The sequence below is a fragment of the Eptesicus fuscus genome, chromosome 6 (genome assembly GCF_027574615.1).
Source record: "Eptesicus fuscus isolate TK198812 chromosome 6, DD_ASM_mEF_20220401, whole genome shotgun sequence".
Taxonomy (NCBI): domain Eukaryota; kingdom Metazoa; phylum Chordata; class Mammalia; order Chiroptera; family Vespertilionidae; genus Eptesicus; species Eptesicus fuscus.
Genome location: NC_072478.1, coordinates 88052750 through 88069912, shown reverse-complemented (window position 1 = coordinate 88069912; position 17163 = coordinate 88052750). Strand labels below are relative to the sequence as shown.

Below are 17163 nucleotides of genomic sequence, written 5' to 3'. Positions count from 1 at the left end.
TTCAGTTCCTCTATCCTGCATCCTGGTGTGCCGCCTGGCCTTACATCTGGGCATCTCTGACGGAGCACGGCCGTGCCAGCCCTGGTTCTACAAGTGTGTGGTTGCTCAGAGTGCTCATGGTCAGGCTCTTGGATGTTTGCACATGGCCTCTCAGGAGGCAGGGGCAGGGGCTCCCCCCATCCTATCTCTTTCTGCTCTGATTAGAGATTTATTGAGGCTTTCTTCTGGACCACTCTGAAGATACCCCGGTGGACAAGATGGACTCGGTCCCGGCTCTCCTGGAGCTTCTAATCTATTGGGCAAGCCAGATGTGAAGCAAAAAGCATGCCCAAATTATCACGTAATGTCATCTGTCAGTTCCATTCTGGGTGGGTGCGGAGTGGTGAGCAGGAACCAGGACTCCGGCCGCCCCATATCACCAAAGGTGGCTACAAGTCCCTTCCAGCTCTCAGCCTCCCCCTTCATTCAGCTGTCAATCATGGCTCACCTTCCGAGTCCCAGACCTGTAAAAACAGGAAGTTCTCTTGAAAACAAGCCCCCCCCCCCCCCCGCCCCAACCCCCAGGCTGAGTGATGACTTTTGTGTGGGGTGGGCAGGCTGCTGTCCTTGGCCCCCTGTGGGGCCCAGCAGGGCGTGGGTGCCTCCAGAAGTGTGTATTCCCCTTCTCTGTTTGTCAGGCTTTGGGGGAGGGGTTCTGCTCCCCAGAACTTTATTTTTCGTTCTGACCTATGGCAATGTGGACCCTCTGGCCCAAATCCTTGTTACTTCTTGTGCTTCAATCAGGGGACACTGCCCAGAGGGTACCTAAGAGCCCCTTGTTACCCTACAGTCTGGCTTGAACTCCTCTGGCCAGAGCCTTTGGGGAGCTGCTCAAGTGTAGCAGGGGGTAACAGGGCTTTCTTAGGCAGAGCTGGATTTTCATCTCCCCTGTCACCTGCTGGCCATGTAATCCTGGCTCACTGAGCCTCCCTTATATCACGAGGATAATTTGGTATGTATCTTAGGGTCATTTGCAGCTTACCTGAGATAGTGCACCTGAAGCGCTTAATGCCTGGCATGTAGGTGATTCATGGATGGTGGCTGTTAATATTAGTCCTTTTTCACTCTTCTTTCGGGAATCACTGAGGGGATGGTGATCTTGGGAGGGAGGTTTCAGGGCCCCAAGTCATTCTGAGGTCCCAGTGGAGGCCTTTGGAACTCTTTTGTGTTGGGAAGCTCTTTGTGGGGCTGGAGGCTGGATCAGTTTTTCAGCCTCAGAGCCTTTGCACTCACTGTTCTGTCTGCCTGGAATATTCTTCCCCCAGATATCTGTCTGCATAGCTAGTTCCCTCTCCTCCTCCAGGTGTTTGCTAAAATAACTCCTTCTCTGTGAGGCTTTTCCTGACAGTTCCATGTACAATTAAAGTCCCTGCCTCGTGCTTCCTGTTTAAATTTTATCCATAAATATTTTCATCACTCCTAAGACTGTGTCTGTCTGTCTGTCTGTGTATCTGTCTGTCCATCATCTGTCTGTCTATCTATCTATCACATCCGCCACTAGAATGTAAGCTGCATAAGGGATTTTTGTCTGTTTTGTTAGCTGATAATTTCCCAAACTAGTACCTGGCAAGGACTAGGTGCTCAATAAATAATTGCTGAATGAATGAACAAATGCAAGAACGAAGTTTCTCTACTAAGTCACAGAACTAGGATTCTGAAATCACTTCACAGAGAGGTTTCAAATGAAAGAAAGCAGATGAAATTGAACAGATTAATGTGAAACACTTGTTGAGCAAGTAGTTAGTGGTTTGGTGGAAAATCCATCTGTTCATTAGAACTGGAAGGGACAGATCATGCATGATTATGAGACTAAAGGAGGAGAGTGACAATGTCAACTAGTATATTAAATATTAGTCGGGGTTTTTTTCTTCTTTCTTTTTAAAAAAGATGACATACATATAAATGGAACTTGGGATTGGATTGACTGGCTTATCTGTTAGGGCATAAGCATTTCACTATAAAGTCCTAATTTAGTGAACAACTTTCATTTCCCCTCTGCAGGGAGAGAAAGGGACTGCCCATGATTTCATAGTGAGTTAATGGTTAGACCACTTATTTACTTAGTGTTTATTGGGCACTCATTTTATAGCTAACTAGGGGCCCAGTGCACAAATTCGTGCACCTTAAAAGGAACTGTAGGCCGTGAGTCTGTGGTGGGCATAGGGGCAGGTCTCGGCCCATCCTCTGAGCCCCAGCCCGGCCCCTCCCGCTGCGGCCCCCAGTCCCCTGTGTGCCGGCAGCCCTGCTCCTGCCGCCGCTGCTCCCACGGGCTGATGGCACCGGCCCCACTTGCACGCACTGACAGCGTGGAGTGATTGGGGCTGGCACCAGCAGTGGGTGCGAGCAGCGGCTGTTGCCCTGATCGCCCCTTAGGAGCAGGGGGAGGTGGAGAAGTCCTGAGGGGCAATCAGGGAAGGCACCCACTGCTCGCACCCATTGATGGCGCTGAGTGATCGGGCCGGCGCCTGACACCGGCAGCGGGTGCCAGCGCTGGGCGGGACTGTGGTGCATGAGAGCAAAGAATTTTCACTAATTACCAGAGGCTCGCCCCGATGACAGCGACCTGGCGCCCCACCTTGGTCTGGCGTCCCCGCTCACCTGCTCCACCATCCCACATGGCCCATGCCCGCCATGTTCCGCACACGCACCCCCTCGTGGTCAGCGCATGTCATAGCAACAGGTTGTTTGGTTGTTCCGCCGTTCGGTCTATTTGCATAATAGCCTTTTATTATATAGGATACTGTGCTGGGTTCTGGGGATGCTGTGATGCAGGGGCCCTGGCCTTCTGGACCCCACCAATAGGACATGAACTCAAGTATTTTTACTCCAAGTCTAGTGCTTTCTTATACTTCATCCACATTGTACTTCATAGTTGATTGCTGTTGCAGAGGAGCCAGCAGTGAGTGCAGGGAGGCCGCTGAAAGAAACTGATGCCATTCTTAGGTTGCATTAATAGAGGCAGAGCATCCAGATCAAAGGAGGTGACTGTCTTGCTCTGTTATGCTGTGGCCAGACCAGTCTAAAGTGCTGTGTTCTCTTCTGGGTTATGGGGACTGCCTTCTGGGGCATCTCAGTGGCCTGGCCAGCCCCCTGATTTCCTGCTGTTGTCCTTACAGCCAGGCGGGCACCCCAGCAGGGGCTGAGCCACCCTCATGGAAGGGAGAGGACCGTACCGGATCTACGACCCTGGGGGCAGCGTCCCTCCGGGAGAGGCGTCCACAGCTTTTGAGCGCCTAGTGGAGGAGAATTCCCGACTAAAGGAAAAAATGCAAGGGATAAAGATGTTAGGTAAAGCAGACGTTGCACTCTCCCTGCGAGCCATCTCCCTGTAGCCTGCAGTGCCAGCTGGCATATGCCTCCACCCATGTCATCCCTCTGCCCTTCCCGGCCCTGCGCTGGCTCCTGCCCCACAGCTGTGTCTTTATGCACTTCCATAGCCCTGAGTCCCCAGCACCCAAGAACCACGGTGACAGGACTCAGAATACCTTGAGGGGCTGAGAAAAAAGTGTGGGGCTAGGGAGAGGGAGCTAGAAGGCCCACTTTCTGGATGTGGAACAGAGTGGCCTTGTTTTCCAGAACGCCAGTGAAGGGGGAGCTGGCATCATCTGGGCAACCAGGGCACCGTCCCCAGGTGTTGGAGCAGGGAGCCAAGCTTGGCTTGAAGCGGGCGGGAGTAGGTCCCTTGATTTCTCTTTTCCTGGCTTTTGCTCAAGCTGTCCCCACTGCCAAGGAGCTCCACTTGCCTCGCATGACTGTCATCCCCACCCATCAGCACCCAGCTCGATGCCACCTCCTCCTCCATGACACCCAGTGATTCCCCGCAGAGGGGTCTCTCTTTCCTCCACACTCCTACAACTGTTCCTTTTGCCTTGCTGCCACCTTCTCTGGCCTTAAGCTTTGGGGGCGAGCTCAGTCCCCCAGTTTTCCAAATGCTTCCTCCTTGCTTCACAGACCGCTGCTTGGAATGGCAGATTGGGGAACGAGGAGTAGAGTTGCCGCTTCTCCACTTGTGGGAGAAGGAAAGCTGAGGCCCGGAGGGTGGTTGGCATTATCAAGGGGCTCGTCCCTTAAGACTGCCCCTGACTGTGGATGCAGGCCGTGGGTGGGCCCTGGGTGCCATGATGGTAGCTTTAAGAGAGCCCTGGCTTTCTGTGGAGTCCCGGCCAGCTGTGGCGAGATGGGGCCAGGAGTTTGTCCTAGATTCTCCTCCTCCTTCCCTGATTGCAGGGCCCTCTTCCTTAGGGCCTGTTTCTGGTTGTGGGCTGGAATGATGTTCGTCCCACTCAACCCACAAGGCAATGGTAGCAGTAAAGTTCAAGGCCTGGAGCATCCAAAGCCAGGCCGAAGCAGGCTTAGGGGCACAGGGTGGGGAGAACCTGCGTACAGTGCTGAGTAATTCCTTTTGCTCCTCCTTTCCCCGCTCTTTCCAGGGGAGCTTTTGGAAGAGTCCCAGATGGAAGCATCCAGGCTGCGGCAGAAGGCAGAAGCGCTGGTCCAGGACAGTGAGCTGGTCCAGGACAGGCAGCCGCTCCCACCACCGTCTCCCACTTTGACTTCCTTCGACCACCTGCCTGAGCTCACAGGTCCAAGGGCACCAGGTTGTCCTCTGCCTTTCCTTGTACTCCCAGCTCCCAAAACCCTCAACAGTGGACCCCTTCCTGTTTACAAGTCCACATCTCCTTCACTTTCCCTTGGGCCACAGGCCATCCTTCCGGTCATGTTTTGGATGGGACTCCACACTCCCGAGGCCCTGGCAGACATCAGTTATGGGTCACAGCAATCCACTGTACCCGAGATATGGCCTCGAGATCTTTATCAGATAAAGATCAGCATAGTATTCAGCAAATATTTAATGAGCAGCTATTATGTACCAGGCCGAGCACGCCAGGCATCTACTTCACGTCACTCAGAGTTGGCACGTGAGTCAGTAGCTGTCTGGTCTGGCCCCTCTCCTTCCATTTTAAAGCTGGGGAAGCTGAGGCCCATGGAGAACCTGGCCTTGCCTGTTAGCCTGCTGCAGTGTATTTCAGATGTAAGGTTATGTATGTTACCTATTGCTGGAAAGTGCTGACTGCGACTAAAGGTTAAAGTCCTGCATGTGGTCACCATGCATTCCTCTGGCATGTCTCTGGGTCCGCAGGGGGAAGGTCTCCACCTGTGGGGCTCAGAGGCCTCCCGCTGCAGCCCCACCTACAGCGCCAGCCCAGCCCAGCGTGCCAGCCTTCCATTTGGCTGATGGTTACATTGGTTGAATGGACACATGGAGGAAAGTGATGACCTTAGAGTCCACTGTGCTCCATCAGTGGGTGTTTCCAGTCTCCACGTGTCCTTTCAGCAATGTTTGCCGAGTCCCAGATCGGTGCCGGGTCCATCCCCAGTGTGAGATGTGCAGCTACCCTCAAGGGACTCCCTATGCTGGAGCCCCAGAAGGTCGGGGGGTGGGGAGCCAAGTGTAAGTCCTGGTTTTTCAGTCACTGGCTCCGTGACTTTTTCATGCCTCAGTTTCCTTACCTTTAAAATGGGAATTTGGAGCTGCCATGAGAATTGGCTGAGATAATAAATAAAAAAAATGCTTTGTTACTTGTTAATTGTCATCCTGTCATTACTGAGGCAGGTCCAGGGTAGCAAAAAGCAGTGGCCAGCAAGTCCAGGGAAGATGGTCTCTCTGCCCAAGTTCTGTCCCCGCCATTCCAGGGCCGGTCCCTGGGCCTGGTGGGACCACCTCCCATTTTCCCAGACTCATGGAGGGAACTCGGGATGTCTTCTGGCCAGGACTGTCCTGGAGGGGGCGGTATCTGGGCTTTCCCCTTTCCCTACTGCTCATCTATGTTTTCTCCATTCTCCAGGAAAGGATGCAAATGTCCCAGCACCCGCTGCGGACCCTGCACCCCCCAGTGACAAGCCAGAGCCAGTCCAAAAACCTCCATCCAGTGTAAGTTGTGTTTGGAGTCCTGGCTGAAAGCTGCCTGGACTTCGAGGTTCCTTGGGCCGATACAAGGACATGAAGAGAGAGGGTTGGCGTCTAGAAGCCTAGGTTCTGACTCGCTGGGAGATGTTGGGCAGGCCGATCTCAATCTCTCGGGGTCTCGGTTTCCCCATCTTTAAATGAAAGTCACAATTAAAACTTACCAGGAAGACCCTGCTATGCACAAGGAGTTCCTCCCTTATACTAAGTCGCATAATGTGAAGCATGTATCTATCGACTGCACAGTGCTAGGAAAGCGGGTGGGTGTGACATAGAGCTCATTCCCAGAGGGGCTGAGGAGTCGCCTCGAGACGTTTTGCTTTGTGTCCTAGGACTAGAAGAGACTCAAGTGATCGTATCGTTTAGCATCTTTATCCTACAGATCAGGTCCAAAGTGAGAAGAGCATTTTCCAAGGTCACGCAGACCGCGGGGAAAACAGAGGGGAACATGAGTTTTTTAGGACAGGGCCAAGATTCAGAGCTGGCTTCCTGGTGGCCACGAGGCTCAGAGCAGAGACAGAAGCTGCGAGTGGAGATCCTCCCGTCCATTCCCATCCATCTGCCCTTTCCGGGGGAAGGCTGCAGTGGACTTTGCAGACCAGGTTTAACAGCAATCCCAGAGCCAGTTGCTAGTTCAGAGGGACCATTGGCCTATCTGTTGGTTGCACAACCAGTACATTCCACTTGGAGTGGCTGAGAGATGAGAAAAAGGCTGGGAGTCTTTTTTTTTTTTTTTTTTTAATAGCAATGTCTTTGAAATTTTAATTTTCATGTTATGTAACAGATTCCTGACCCCATTCATAAAGCACCACAGTTCAGACTCAGATTTCACTACTCATAACTGGGAGTCTTTTTTGTTGTTAATCCTCACCCGAGGATATTTTTCCCATTGATTTTTTTTTTTTTTTTTTTTTTTTAGGGAGAGAGGGGCGAAGGGAAGGAGGGAGGAAGAAAGAGAGAGAGAGAATCGGGATATCGGGATTTCTGGGGCTGGTTTGGTAAGGCTGGCACAGGACCACCTCCGTGTGGCCACGCTGACTGCTGTCTGTCCTCCAGCCGAACAGTCAGGGGACACCTGGACCTGGGAGACAGCTCCGAGGCCGTAGTAGGATCATTGGTTTTGCAGGCCTTGGGTTCAGCCCCTCCTTTTTGTATTAGCTAAAAAATACCTTCAGTTTCCTCATCTGGCCAAAGGGGATATAACGCTCTCACCATAATGGAGTTCATGAAAACATTTTAAGTCTCTGGTGGGAGAGAGTTTAAAAGTACAAGTTTAATAAAGAAAAGACCCTGAAGTTCTGGTGGTTCAAGGTCAGCTCGTCCAATATTCCTGTTTTACGGATGAGGAAACTGGTCGCAGAGGGCCTGTAAGCTCAGACCTCACAGTGAGTGGGTTGTGGGCAGACTTGTTGGGATCCTGCTTCATGGTCGCACATGAGCTGATGTGTAACCGCCCGGGGAGCTAAGTTCTGCACGGAGGGGCTGCCGGGATGAACTGGATGTGAGAAGAGATTTTTGTCCTTCCATTCCCTGCCACTCCCTGCTGCTGTCAGCTGTGGGTTGAGGGATTTTTATTCTCAGGCCTGTAACTCCCTTTCTGCACAGGGCACTTCCTCTGAATTTGAAGTGGTTCCCACCGAGGAGCAGAATTCTCCACCAGAGAGCGGCGGCCAAACCAGAAACATGATGGTGAGTGGATGGCAGGTCCCTGGGCACATCCCATATCTCCTCTCTGTTTCAGTCACCTGGCCCTGGGTCAGAGGCACAGGGTCCCTTGGGCACCCTGGAGTCAATTGGGGACCCATGGGGGGCCGGAGGAGGGGATGCTTCTCGAACATGCAAATCCCTTGCTGGTGACTTCCCCTACTTGGGTCACACAGGCGGCTGATCATTGTGAAAGCCTGGGCACATCACCAGCCCTGCTGGTCTCCATGAATGCCGGGCACCTCCACACACTATGACTCAGCCTCTGGGCCAGTGGGCTCCTACCCGGGTGGAACAGAAAGGGTCCGGGAGACCCAGAGCAGCTTAGGCAGGTAGTTTTCCCTTTTGTGCAGGCTGAGTGTTAGAAAGGTTCTGAGTTTTGTCTCCTGGGAACTTCTGTGCCCTTCCCCTGCTCTGTCTCTGAGGACTCTGAGAAGCTGGTGGAGGCAGCAAGAACCCCCTGCTCTGAAAATATTTGCCCTATGACCTTGGACCAGTCACATTATCTCATTAAGTTCCTCCTTAGCCCCACCATGTGCCTAGTCTGTGCTGAGTCAAGACAAGATGGCCTCCCTGCCCTCTGGGCGCTTGTAGGCTAGTTGGGGAGATCAGTGGATGAAGCAGTTCATGGACCTTAAATAAAGCAGCTTTTGCCACCTCAAATTCTTTGTGAAGAGAGGCAGTGGGGATGAATGCAGAATCCAAGAAGCCGCGTTATCTCCTGTTAGAATAAAGTGCTAACAGTATTGCACAGGCATTTACTGAGCATCAGGAAGCCTCAGTTCCAGTCCTGGCGCTGCCACTGAGCCACTGGGCGGCTCTGGGCAAGTTCCTGTTCCCTGTAGCTTAGTTTCCCAGCCTGAACCCTGAGGCTCCCCATAGCTCTACTGTCCTGCAACATCCGGGTTTAGGGGAGACCCTGCTAGAAGAGTGGAAATGTGGGCAAGGCCAGGAAGGATGAGCCGAGGGGACACTGGGAATGGAGCCATAGGATGTGTGGGAGCTCCGCCAGGGGAAGGTGGGGTCTCCGATGACTGGCAGGGTAGCAGTTAGCTGTAAGGGGCCACTCTGGATCCTCGGGCACAGTGTTGGCATAACTAAGGCACTGTCTTTGGAAGGAATGTTCTAGACACAGGAGAGATGGAGAGAGACAGATTGATTGATTATTGACATTGGACTCTCTTGCCCATGGTATGCTTCCTTTCTTATGTACTTTACTGGATTGGATTCTTTGAAATATCTAGAGTTAAGATTCTTAACCTGTTTTGAGTCTTGGGTCCTCTGAGAAGCTGATGAATGCTGCAGCTATTCCCCAGAAAACACACAATAGACATAAAAGTCAGGCAGCTCTGGTCTCTGCGTGGCTTCCTTAGCAAGACTCCCTAAGCCCGTGGTCGGCAAACTGCAGCTCGCGAGCCACATGCGGCTCTTTGGCCCCTTGAGTGTGGCTCTTCCACAAAATACTACGGCCTGGGCGAGTCTATTTGAAGAAGTGGCGTTAGAAGAAGTTTAAGTTAAAAAAATTAGGCTCTCAAAAGAAATTTCAATCGTTGTACTGTTGATATTTGGCTCTGTTGACTAAGGAGTTTGCCGACCACTGCCCTAAGCCAAAGAAGAAGTACTGTGCATGGAGTGGGACCCTTTCCCGGGCTTGCTGCCTTCACGTGGCAGTTCACCCTCCTGAGCACCCTGTGAGCTGGGAGGGAGGGAAGGGGTGTGTGCACACTTGGTAGATGAGGATTCCGAAGCCCAGCAGATGAGCGATCCACCCCCAGGCACTCGGGGAGGCCCAGAGCGTGGGAGGAAGGTGGCTCCACTGCTGGTAAGCCAGCCACTGGCCTGGGAGTCCCGGTCCTGCCCTGTGAGTCAGCCCAGACAGGGAACCTGCGTAACTGGAGAATTTCCCTGGGCTGAGCTGGGAGCAGAGGGGGAAACTGAGTCATGAGGAATGGGGAAGCAGAAGGAGAATGGGAAGGATGAGCGCCTACTCAGACCCTGGGTAGCACCATTGCTATTCTGCACCTCCCTCCCTTCCCCATCTGTAATGGCCCTGGTCCCCTCCTCCTCGCCAGGAGCTGGGTCCCCTGCCCCACGAGGACAGCAACCTGATGCTGCACCTGCAGCGCCTGGAGACCACCCTGAGCGTGTGCGCCGAGGAGCCGGACCACAGCCAGCTCTTCACCCACCTGGGCCGCATGGCCCTCGAGTTCAACCGGCTGGCCTCCAAGGTGCACAAGAATGAGCAGCGCACCTCCATCCTGCAGGTGAGGCCGGCCGGGGGAGGTCACCTGGGAGGGGCAGGTGTGCTTCCCCTCCCTCCTCCTCTGGCTCTTCTTGGGAATCCAGGGTACTCTGGGACTTCTGAGAATGACGTTGCCATTGGGGGCTGGCTTGGGGCTTCTTGTTTGAGGTGGTGAGCAGGGTAAGGAAGTTGTGGGAAGGGGTGAGGAAGAGGAAGGAAATTGGGAAATATGGGATGGGCAATGCAGATTTCATGGTTGGGGGCCGTGGATGTGGGCAGGCTGGGAACAGCCCTGCCTTGTTCTTCGCAGACAGACAGGTGGGGAAAGGGCGGGGACCAAGGCGAGAGGACCATCATTATCCCCACTTCACAGGTGGGGACACAGCCCTGGAGAGGTTATTTGTTTATTTATTTTTGCCTAAGGTTGCAGCTGGTAGAGGGTGCACTTGGGATTTGAACCTCAACCTGTCATATTCCAAAGCCCATGCTCTCCACCACCATCCCAGCTTATCTCCCCAGTGGAGGCGGCTTCCTTTCATAACTCCCTGTGCCGTGGGAACGAAGCCAGATTGACTTCCTAGGCCAGCCCAGGCCTTGAAGCCCTATGGTCCTTGGTTCCAGTAGGGACTCTGTTGCTGAATGACCTTGGACAAGTCACTTATCCTCTCTGTCCCTCACTGCCCCTATCAGTAGCATGGTGCTGGGAGTGCCTGCCTCATGGGATTGCTGTGAGTATTAAATGAAGTCCAGTCTAGAACATTTAAGTGCTAAAAAAGTGGTCACTATTAGGATTTGATGATAACCACACTTCCATACTGGGCCGGAGGTCTTAGCCTTGAGGGCTTGGGGGTAGGGAAGGATTCACAGATGGCAAAACTGAGGCTCCTAGGGAACCTGCTCAGGACCTGAGCACCTGTCCCCTCAGTGACAGGGCTATAACTTTAAGTCCCCTGCCTCCCTCCCGGGCCCCCCTCCAGTCAGTGGTCTCATTTGTGGCAGCAAACATTCACGTGCCCAGTTAATGGGGGAGAAGTCTACCATGTGTGACCTCAAGAAGGGCCTACGTTGATAAGAGCAGAAGGGCATCCCGGCTGGAGACAGTGTGAGGAGAGATGTGGGGAGCAGAGGACCCCAAGGAGAGTGCAGGACCCCCAATCCGGCTCCACTGAGGGCACAAGGGAGGCAAGGCTGGAGGAGTGATTGGAGCCTGAAAGCCAGGCTGAGGGAGATTCTCAGATGTCAGCAAGGCTTAGAGGTGTCAAAGCTGAGCTCCGGGGAGGCGAACCCGGTGCATCGCACGGGTGACATAATTTTCAGTATCAATTTTTTGGCTTTGCAGTGGGGATCGATACTGGGCCTCATCCAAAGGGGGTCCTGTCAACCTCTGTTGTTTTTTATATCAGGCCCTTGTTTATTTCCTTCTTAGCTCTTAACATAGTTTGTAATAGTTTTATTGTATTAGGTGGTTTTTTTTGCTTTGTGGCTTTTTTCCTTGTACTTCCTGCTGGAAGATAAGCCTCACAGGAGGGGCAGGTACTGTGTCTCTCATATTCCTCACTGTATCCCAGTGCCTGGCACTTAATAGGTGCTTACTGCACATTTAGTGAGCAAATGAATGAATGAGTGTGTGAACTAAGGAACTCACAGGTGAGCTCTGTGAGCCCCTTCAGTGGACTGTGACCTTTGTGACGACTTATCTCCGCCAGCTGCTTTGTGCGCAGGGAAATTCCCCAGAAGCCTGGAGGGAACAGCCCTCTAGCCTGGAAAGGTGGACAGCACACCATGTCCAGCCTTCCCTTAGTGTCCCGGAGCAGGACGTTCTGTTCCCTGGAGGCCCCACCCAGGGCTGTGGCATCCTGGGTATTTGCCCCGCCTGTGGGTAGAGGCAAATTAATCCGGTTCCTCTTCATTCATTTGTTGATTTGTTTCTTGGTTTACTCGATCACATTTTCAAGGCCAGCTATGACGCAAGGCTTCTGCTAGGCATTGGAACCCAATCACAGTTTCTGTTCTCTCTGCCTCGGACCTCTGATGTCTGACCCCCAGTTCCAGGCTTTGATGCCTTCCCAAGTCTCTCCTGGGAAACAAACAACTCTGAAATCCCTCAGGATAACAAAAGTTTTCCCTCATTCCCTGTGGCAGGGACTCGTTCTGCTCCACAGTTACTTAGCGGCCCCTTCATCTTGTGCCCTTTGGATTATGAGGCAGCCACAGCCACAGGAAGAGAGACCAGAGACTGTGCATGGGCCAGCCCAGGATGGACCCTTATCACTTCCACTCACCTTTCCTTGGCCAGAAATAGTCACATGACCACAGCAAGAGGGGAGGGGGCGGAGTTTGGGGAGAGACCTGATTAGGGCCAGATGGAGTTTAATCCCCCTGGTGGTTCTTAACAGCTGTGCAACCTCATGCAAATTAATTCACCTGCCTTAGCCTACTTTAAAAATAGACATGAATTATGTCGCTTTGAGAACACTGTGAGGCTCCGATGATGCAGTGAGTGGAAGAGCACCCAGCCACGCACCTGGCGCCGTTAGGTGCTCACTCAGTATTTGTTAAAGATTGAGCACTTAGTACGGCACGGCACAGCACCGTTGCTATTCTGCACCTCCCTCCCTTCCCCATCTGTAATGCCCTGAGTCTGGCTGTCCATCTTACATGCCCTCACCTCGCAGCTCTCTGGGAACACAAGTCGTCAGGTATTGTCAGGTGCCTGACAGTTCACAGGGTGCTTGCCCTCTCTCGGTCTTGTTTGTCCTCTGAGGGACCCTATGAAGGAGGCGGAGAAGGTGCAGTTACCCACGTTGTGTAGGGGAGGGAACTGTGGCGCGGAGGCCAAGGAAGCCTGAGCCGCTCCTGAGGAGTTGGCCGGACACCCGGTCTTCTGACGTGCCAGTTGACCACCCTGGAAGCCTCGTCCGCTTCCCCAAATCGACTGAGCTTGTAGGACGCTACGTCTCAGATCTTCACTTGTTCGTTCATTCGTTTGGCCATTCAGTCATTTGTTCCTTCAACAGAGTTAAGTGTCAGCCTGTGCTAGATCCTGAGCTGGGCTGGGATCTGGCAGTGGACAAGAGAATGGGGAGGGGTCCCAGGCCTTAGGTTGCTCACAGACTAGAGAGGGTGGGTTGGAGTTGGATATTAAGAAAATAAGGACAAAAATAGCTCTTCAGCTCTCATTGTCACAAGTACTGAGAACGGGGGGCTGTGAGCAAGGATAATGGAGGTGACCTAACCCACTGAGATGTAGAAATCAGGCAGGGAGGACTTCTCCGAGGAAGTGATGTTCAGGCTAACTTGAAGCAGGAGTAAAAATCGGGAAGGCCTGTGGGGAAGAGTGTTCTAGGATGTGGGAACTGCAGTGAAGGAGGGGAGATGGAGCTCTCTGCCTTGGGGAAGGAAAAGGCCCTTTGGCTGATTCTTGTTTGGGCATCCTCATGGCTGGCTTTATGAGGATGCCTAAAGGAGCTTGGGTGGGCCTAGCGGCTTGGCTCTCAGCTGTCCTGGGAGGGGGGTTGTGTCAGGCCATGCCAAGGGGCTAATGTGTAGGACCTGGTAGCCCCTGTCCTGTCTTCCAACATCAACGTGGATTAGGAATGCACCCCTCCCCTTCCCTTGCCCTCATCTACCCCTCTGCCCTTCAGACCCTGTGTGAGCAGCTTCGGAAGGAGAATGAGACCCTGAAGGCCAAACTGGACAAGGGCCTGGAACAACGGGACCAGGCTGCTGAGAGGCTGCGGTAAGTCCAGGCTCCTCAGAGCAGGGATGTGGAGTCAGATGGCCAGGAGGAGGGGGCGGGTGCATGGCACTGATTTCTGGGCGGAGGGCTCAGAGGCCTATGGAGCTCTGAGGCCTGTGCCCAGAGCCCGGCTTTGGATGTCTTTGGCTCTTGTTCTTGGGTACCTTGGGGGGTATTTATAAAGTGCCTGGAGAACTTGAGAAGAAGGTCTGTACAAAGTGCACTTCTTCCTTGGGAACTTAAGCCTAAGCTTAGCCTGCTAACAGCTGCTGGCTGGTTGTAGGAGGGCTCAGGACTGTGCTGCCTCCTGCTGGTCATCATTCTGTTCTGCTCTGTATTCCTGAGAACAGCTGGGGCTCCCTCATCAGGGCTAGTGGGTCATGGACTTAATTACGCACCAGGATCACTGAGGGTCAGGCAAGGCCCCCAGTTTACACTCCCACACCCCCTCCTCTACCAAGACTCGGAGACCGTGGGTCTGAGGCAGGACCTAGGCACCTGCTTGTTCCTAAGGGCCACTGGGATTATGATGTCGGCTGGTCCAGGATCACACTTGAGAAACACCGATCTTGACTGTCAGAACACTAAGTGCCCTGTGGGGTCACAGGGGCTAAACCTTTACCTCATTGTGCAGAGAGAGACTGAGGCCCAGAGAGAGGCATGTGAGGTCCAGACAGAGCAATAGTAATGACTGAGCCACCATGCCACTTTGAATCTGCATATATTTATTTACTTCCAAGCAGTTGGAGTTTCATAGCTCTAATGACTCCATCCATGGATCCAAAAACCCAGGCTGCAGGAAAGACTCCTGACTAGAGAGCAGGTGTACAAAGCTGTGTGGCCTTGGGAAAGCCACTTCTCTGTTTTTCTATTATTACATGGAAACCCAGCGGGCAAACAGAACATAAATATTTTTCATATTTCAGTCACACTACTTTTATTATGTCCTGTATCTATCTTGTTATTTACTTAAGAATTTACTTTAATTTGAATCATGTTTTGACTTAAAAAAAAATACTATAAAGAAAGCTTTCACTAAAGTAAATGGAAGACAGCATTCCCTCTAATAAGTAAAAGGTAATTCCAACAATAAATGTAGTGAAAATCAAAGGATGTTCTGGATTCTGGCAAAGTACCGTTGCCCACTGAAGGCTCTGAGCCTGAAGCCTGCTCTCTCTTTCTCTTTCTTTTCTTTTCTTTCTCTTTCTCTCTCTCTAAATAAATCATTTTTATTGATTTGAGAGAGAGAAAGAGAGAGATAAAAAACATCAATGATGAGAGAGAGAGAGAGAGAGAGAGAGAGAGAGAGAGAGAGATAGAAAACATCAATGATGAGAATCATCAATCGGCTGCCTCCTGCATGCCCCCTACTGGGGATTGAGCTCACAACTCAGGCATGTGCCCTGACAGGGAATCAAACCGTGACTTCCTGGTTCATAAGTTGAGGCTCAACCACTCAGCCACCAACTGGCAGCTATCTCCCTTTTAACAAGGGAGACTGGCAAGTACAGGAAAGGTGCTCAAGACATCACGCTGAGACTTTCCCCCTGCTCCACACTGGAAGCTGGAAGATAATTGGGAAGGATCACTAGAGTGTGATCCAGGGTTACTAATGCAGTTTTGGCTGCGTCCTGAGGATCCCATGTCTGCAGGCATCCCAGTTGGGGACACCCTGCGGTGGTGACTGGCGACTCCCAGGGAAGCCCACAGATTGCCACAGGAGTTTAAGGATGCCCTTTGGTTGCACCAGAGGAAAGGTTTCAGGGTCTTGCTTACACCCCAGGTCTCAGCTGCCACTCAGATGAAAGTAGGTCCTTACCCCAGAGCCAGCAAGGTGACTTCTGTGTTTGCCTCCGACCCAGGGAGGAAAACATGGAGCTCAAGAAGTTGTTGATGACCAGCGGCAAAGACGTCTGCGGGCGGCCAGGCTCACCCAAGATGGAAGGCGCAGGCAAGAAGGGGGTAGCTGGACAGCTGCAGGTATGTGGTCAGAAACTCCTTCCACAGCATCCCCGCCTGCCGGTGCCAGCCTCCGTTGCCACCTCCAGTGGTGGTGAGCTCACTGCCTCCTGCTCAGCCAGTTCCATTGTTCAAAAGTTCTAGTGGTTAGATGGCTTTTCCTTAGCTTGGCCTGACAGTCCAGCTCACTGGAGCTTCTACCACTCAGTGCTTATTCTGCCTTCAGCCACATGGAGCATCCATTCCTTGCAACACACACGCAGGCTGCCAGCCAGGACCGTGGCTCTGTGGCCCCCAGCAGCCCTCTCTTCTCCAGGCTGAATAGCTCCAGTTCCATTGCTCAAAGACGGTGGTCGAGTCCTTGGCTCAGTGTGAGCACATTCCCTGAACACATCCCACTCTTTACAGGGTGGCTCCCGAGCATGACATCTCAGACATTCCTGGCAGAATCGGGGTGTTAGCCCCCTGCAGGCTTCTCAGAGGACTCTGCTAAGCTCCTGTGCTTGCCCCGGGAGCCTCTGACATGGAGAGAGGGGGACATGGCCTGGTAGTGCCCCCGGGCTGGCCACTTGCCCCCTTCCTACCACCGCTGCTGTATCCCTGGCTCTCGTCCAGTCCCCAGGCAGGAACTGGTTCCTTGCCCTGTCAGTGCCTTTCCCCTGGCTGCAGGGCTGTGTCCCAGTTTCTTACTAACACATTTTCCCCTTTAATGGGGTTTAATGGCTGCACAGCAGGCCTCAATTGTCTTTAATAAGCCCCACACCTATGTAATTGTCCTAGTAACTTAATTACTTCTTACTATAGAGTTTACCTAAGACTCAAAAATCCAATCCATCGTCCTGTTCGGATCTCTCTTCCCCCTGTAAGGTAGGCAGAGCCAGGACTATTACTCCATTACCCAGCCTTGCCTGGAGGCTGGAAAGCATGACCTTGCAGAGGTCATGTGGCATCACTAACCAAGCTTCCTGCACCACTCGCTGTCAGGCAGACCCGAGGTGGGGCCGGGAACCACACTGGGAAGTGGCCATCTCTGCTTCCATTTGCCCCTCCCGTCAGGTTCTGCCTTGTTTGTCCTCTCGTGGAAGTGACTTGGGGACTCTCCTGATCTCTGGGTTCTTGGGATTCTGTGGGCAGGCCTCTTCACTTTCCAAAGCTCTTTAATATCAACTCCCCAGAAGGCCAGACGGTCTTACCACCCTGCTCAGGGGAAGGCTCTGTGGGCTTATGGGCAGCGGTGAAGCCAGTGCCCTGGAGTCCCATATGGGTTGAATGCTGCTGCCCCCTTGGACAAGTTACATACCCTCTCCGGCCTCAGTTTCCTCCTTGCATAATGGAGATATTAGCACGTCTCTCAGAGGGTAGTTGGAGGGTTCGGTGGTGTGCCTGTAGAGTAGGTGCAGTGCTTGGCACGTGGTCAGCAGTGCCCATTAGCTGTGGCTTTAATGGTAGATTGGGTGCCAGCAGCCAGGTAGTCTGACTCCTCTCTTCTTTGTGGAGGTTAAGAATGTACCCTCT

At 52.8% G+C, this 17163-nt stretch overlaps 1 protein-coding gene across 10 annotated transcripts in view; it reads left to right on the top strand.

Moving 5' to 3' along the window:
• The window catches only part of TNIP1 (TNFAIP3 interacting protein 1), a 49528-nt gene that overhangs the window by 18409 nt on the left and 13956 nt on the right, over positions 1-17163 (top strand). For 7 of the 10 annotated variants that reach the window (XM_054718045.1, XM_054718048.1, XM_054718052.1 and 4 more), the window contains exons 2-8: positions 3156-3327; positions 4470-4637; positions 5886-5971; positions 7610-7693; positions 9781-9972; positions 13595-13689; positions 15552-15669. In XM_054718045.1, coding sequence (XP_054574020.1) covers positions 3192-3327; positions 4470-4637; positions 5886-5971; positions 7610-7693; positions 9781-9972; positions 13595-13689; positions 15552-15669 — 879 coding nt within the window. In that variant the 5' untranslated portion in view covers positions 3156-3191. The remainder of the gene's footprint in view (positions 1-3155; positions 3328-4469; positions 4638-5885; positions 5972-7609; positions 7694-9780; positions 9973-13594; positions 13690-15551; positions 15670-17163) is intronic. The other 3 variants (XM_054718051.1, XM_054718050.1, XM_028161595.2) reach the window with 2 other exon arrangements.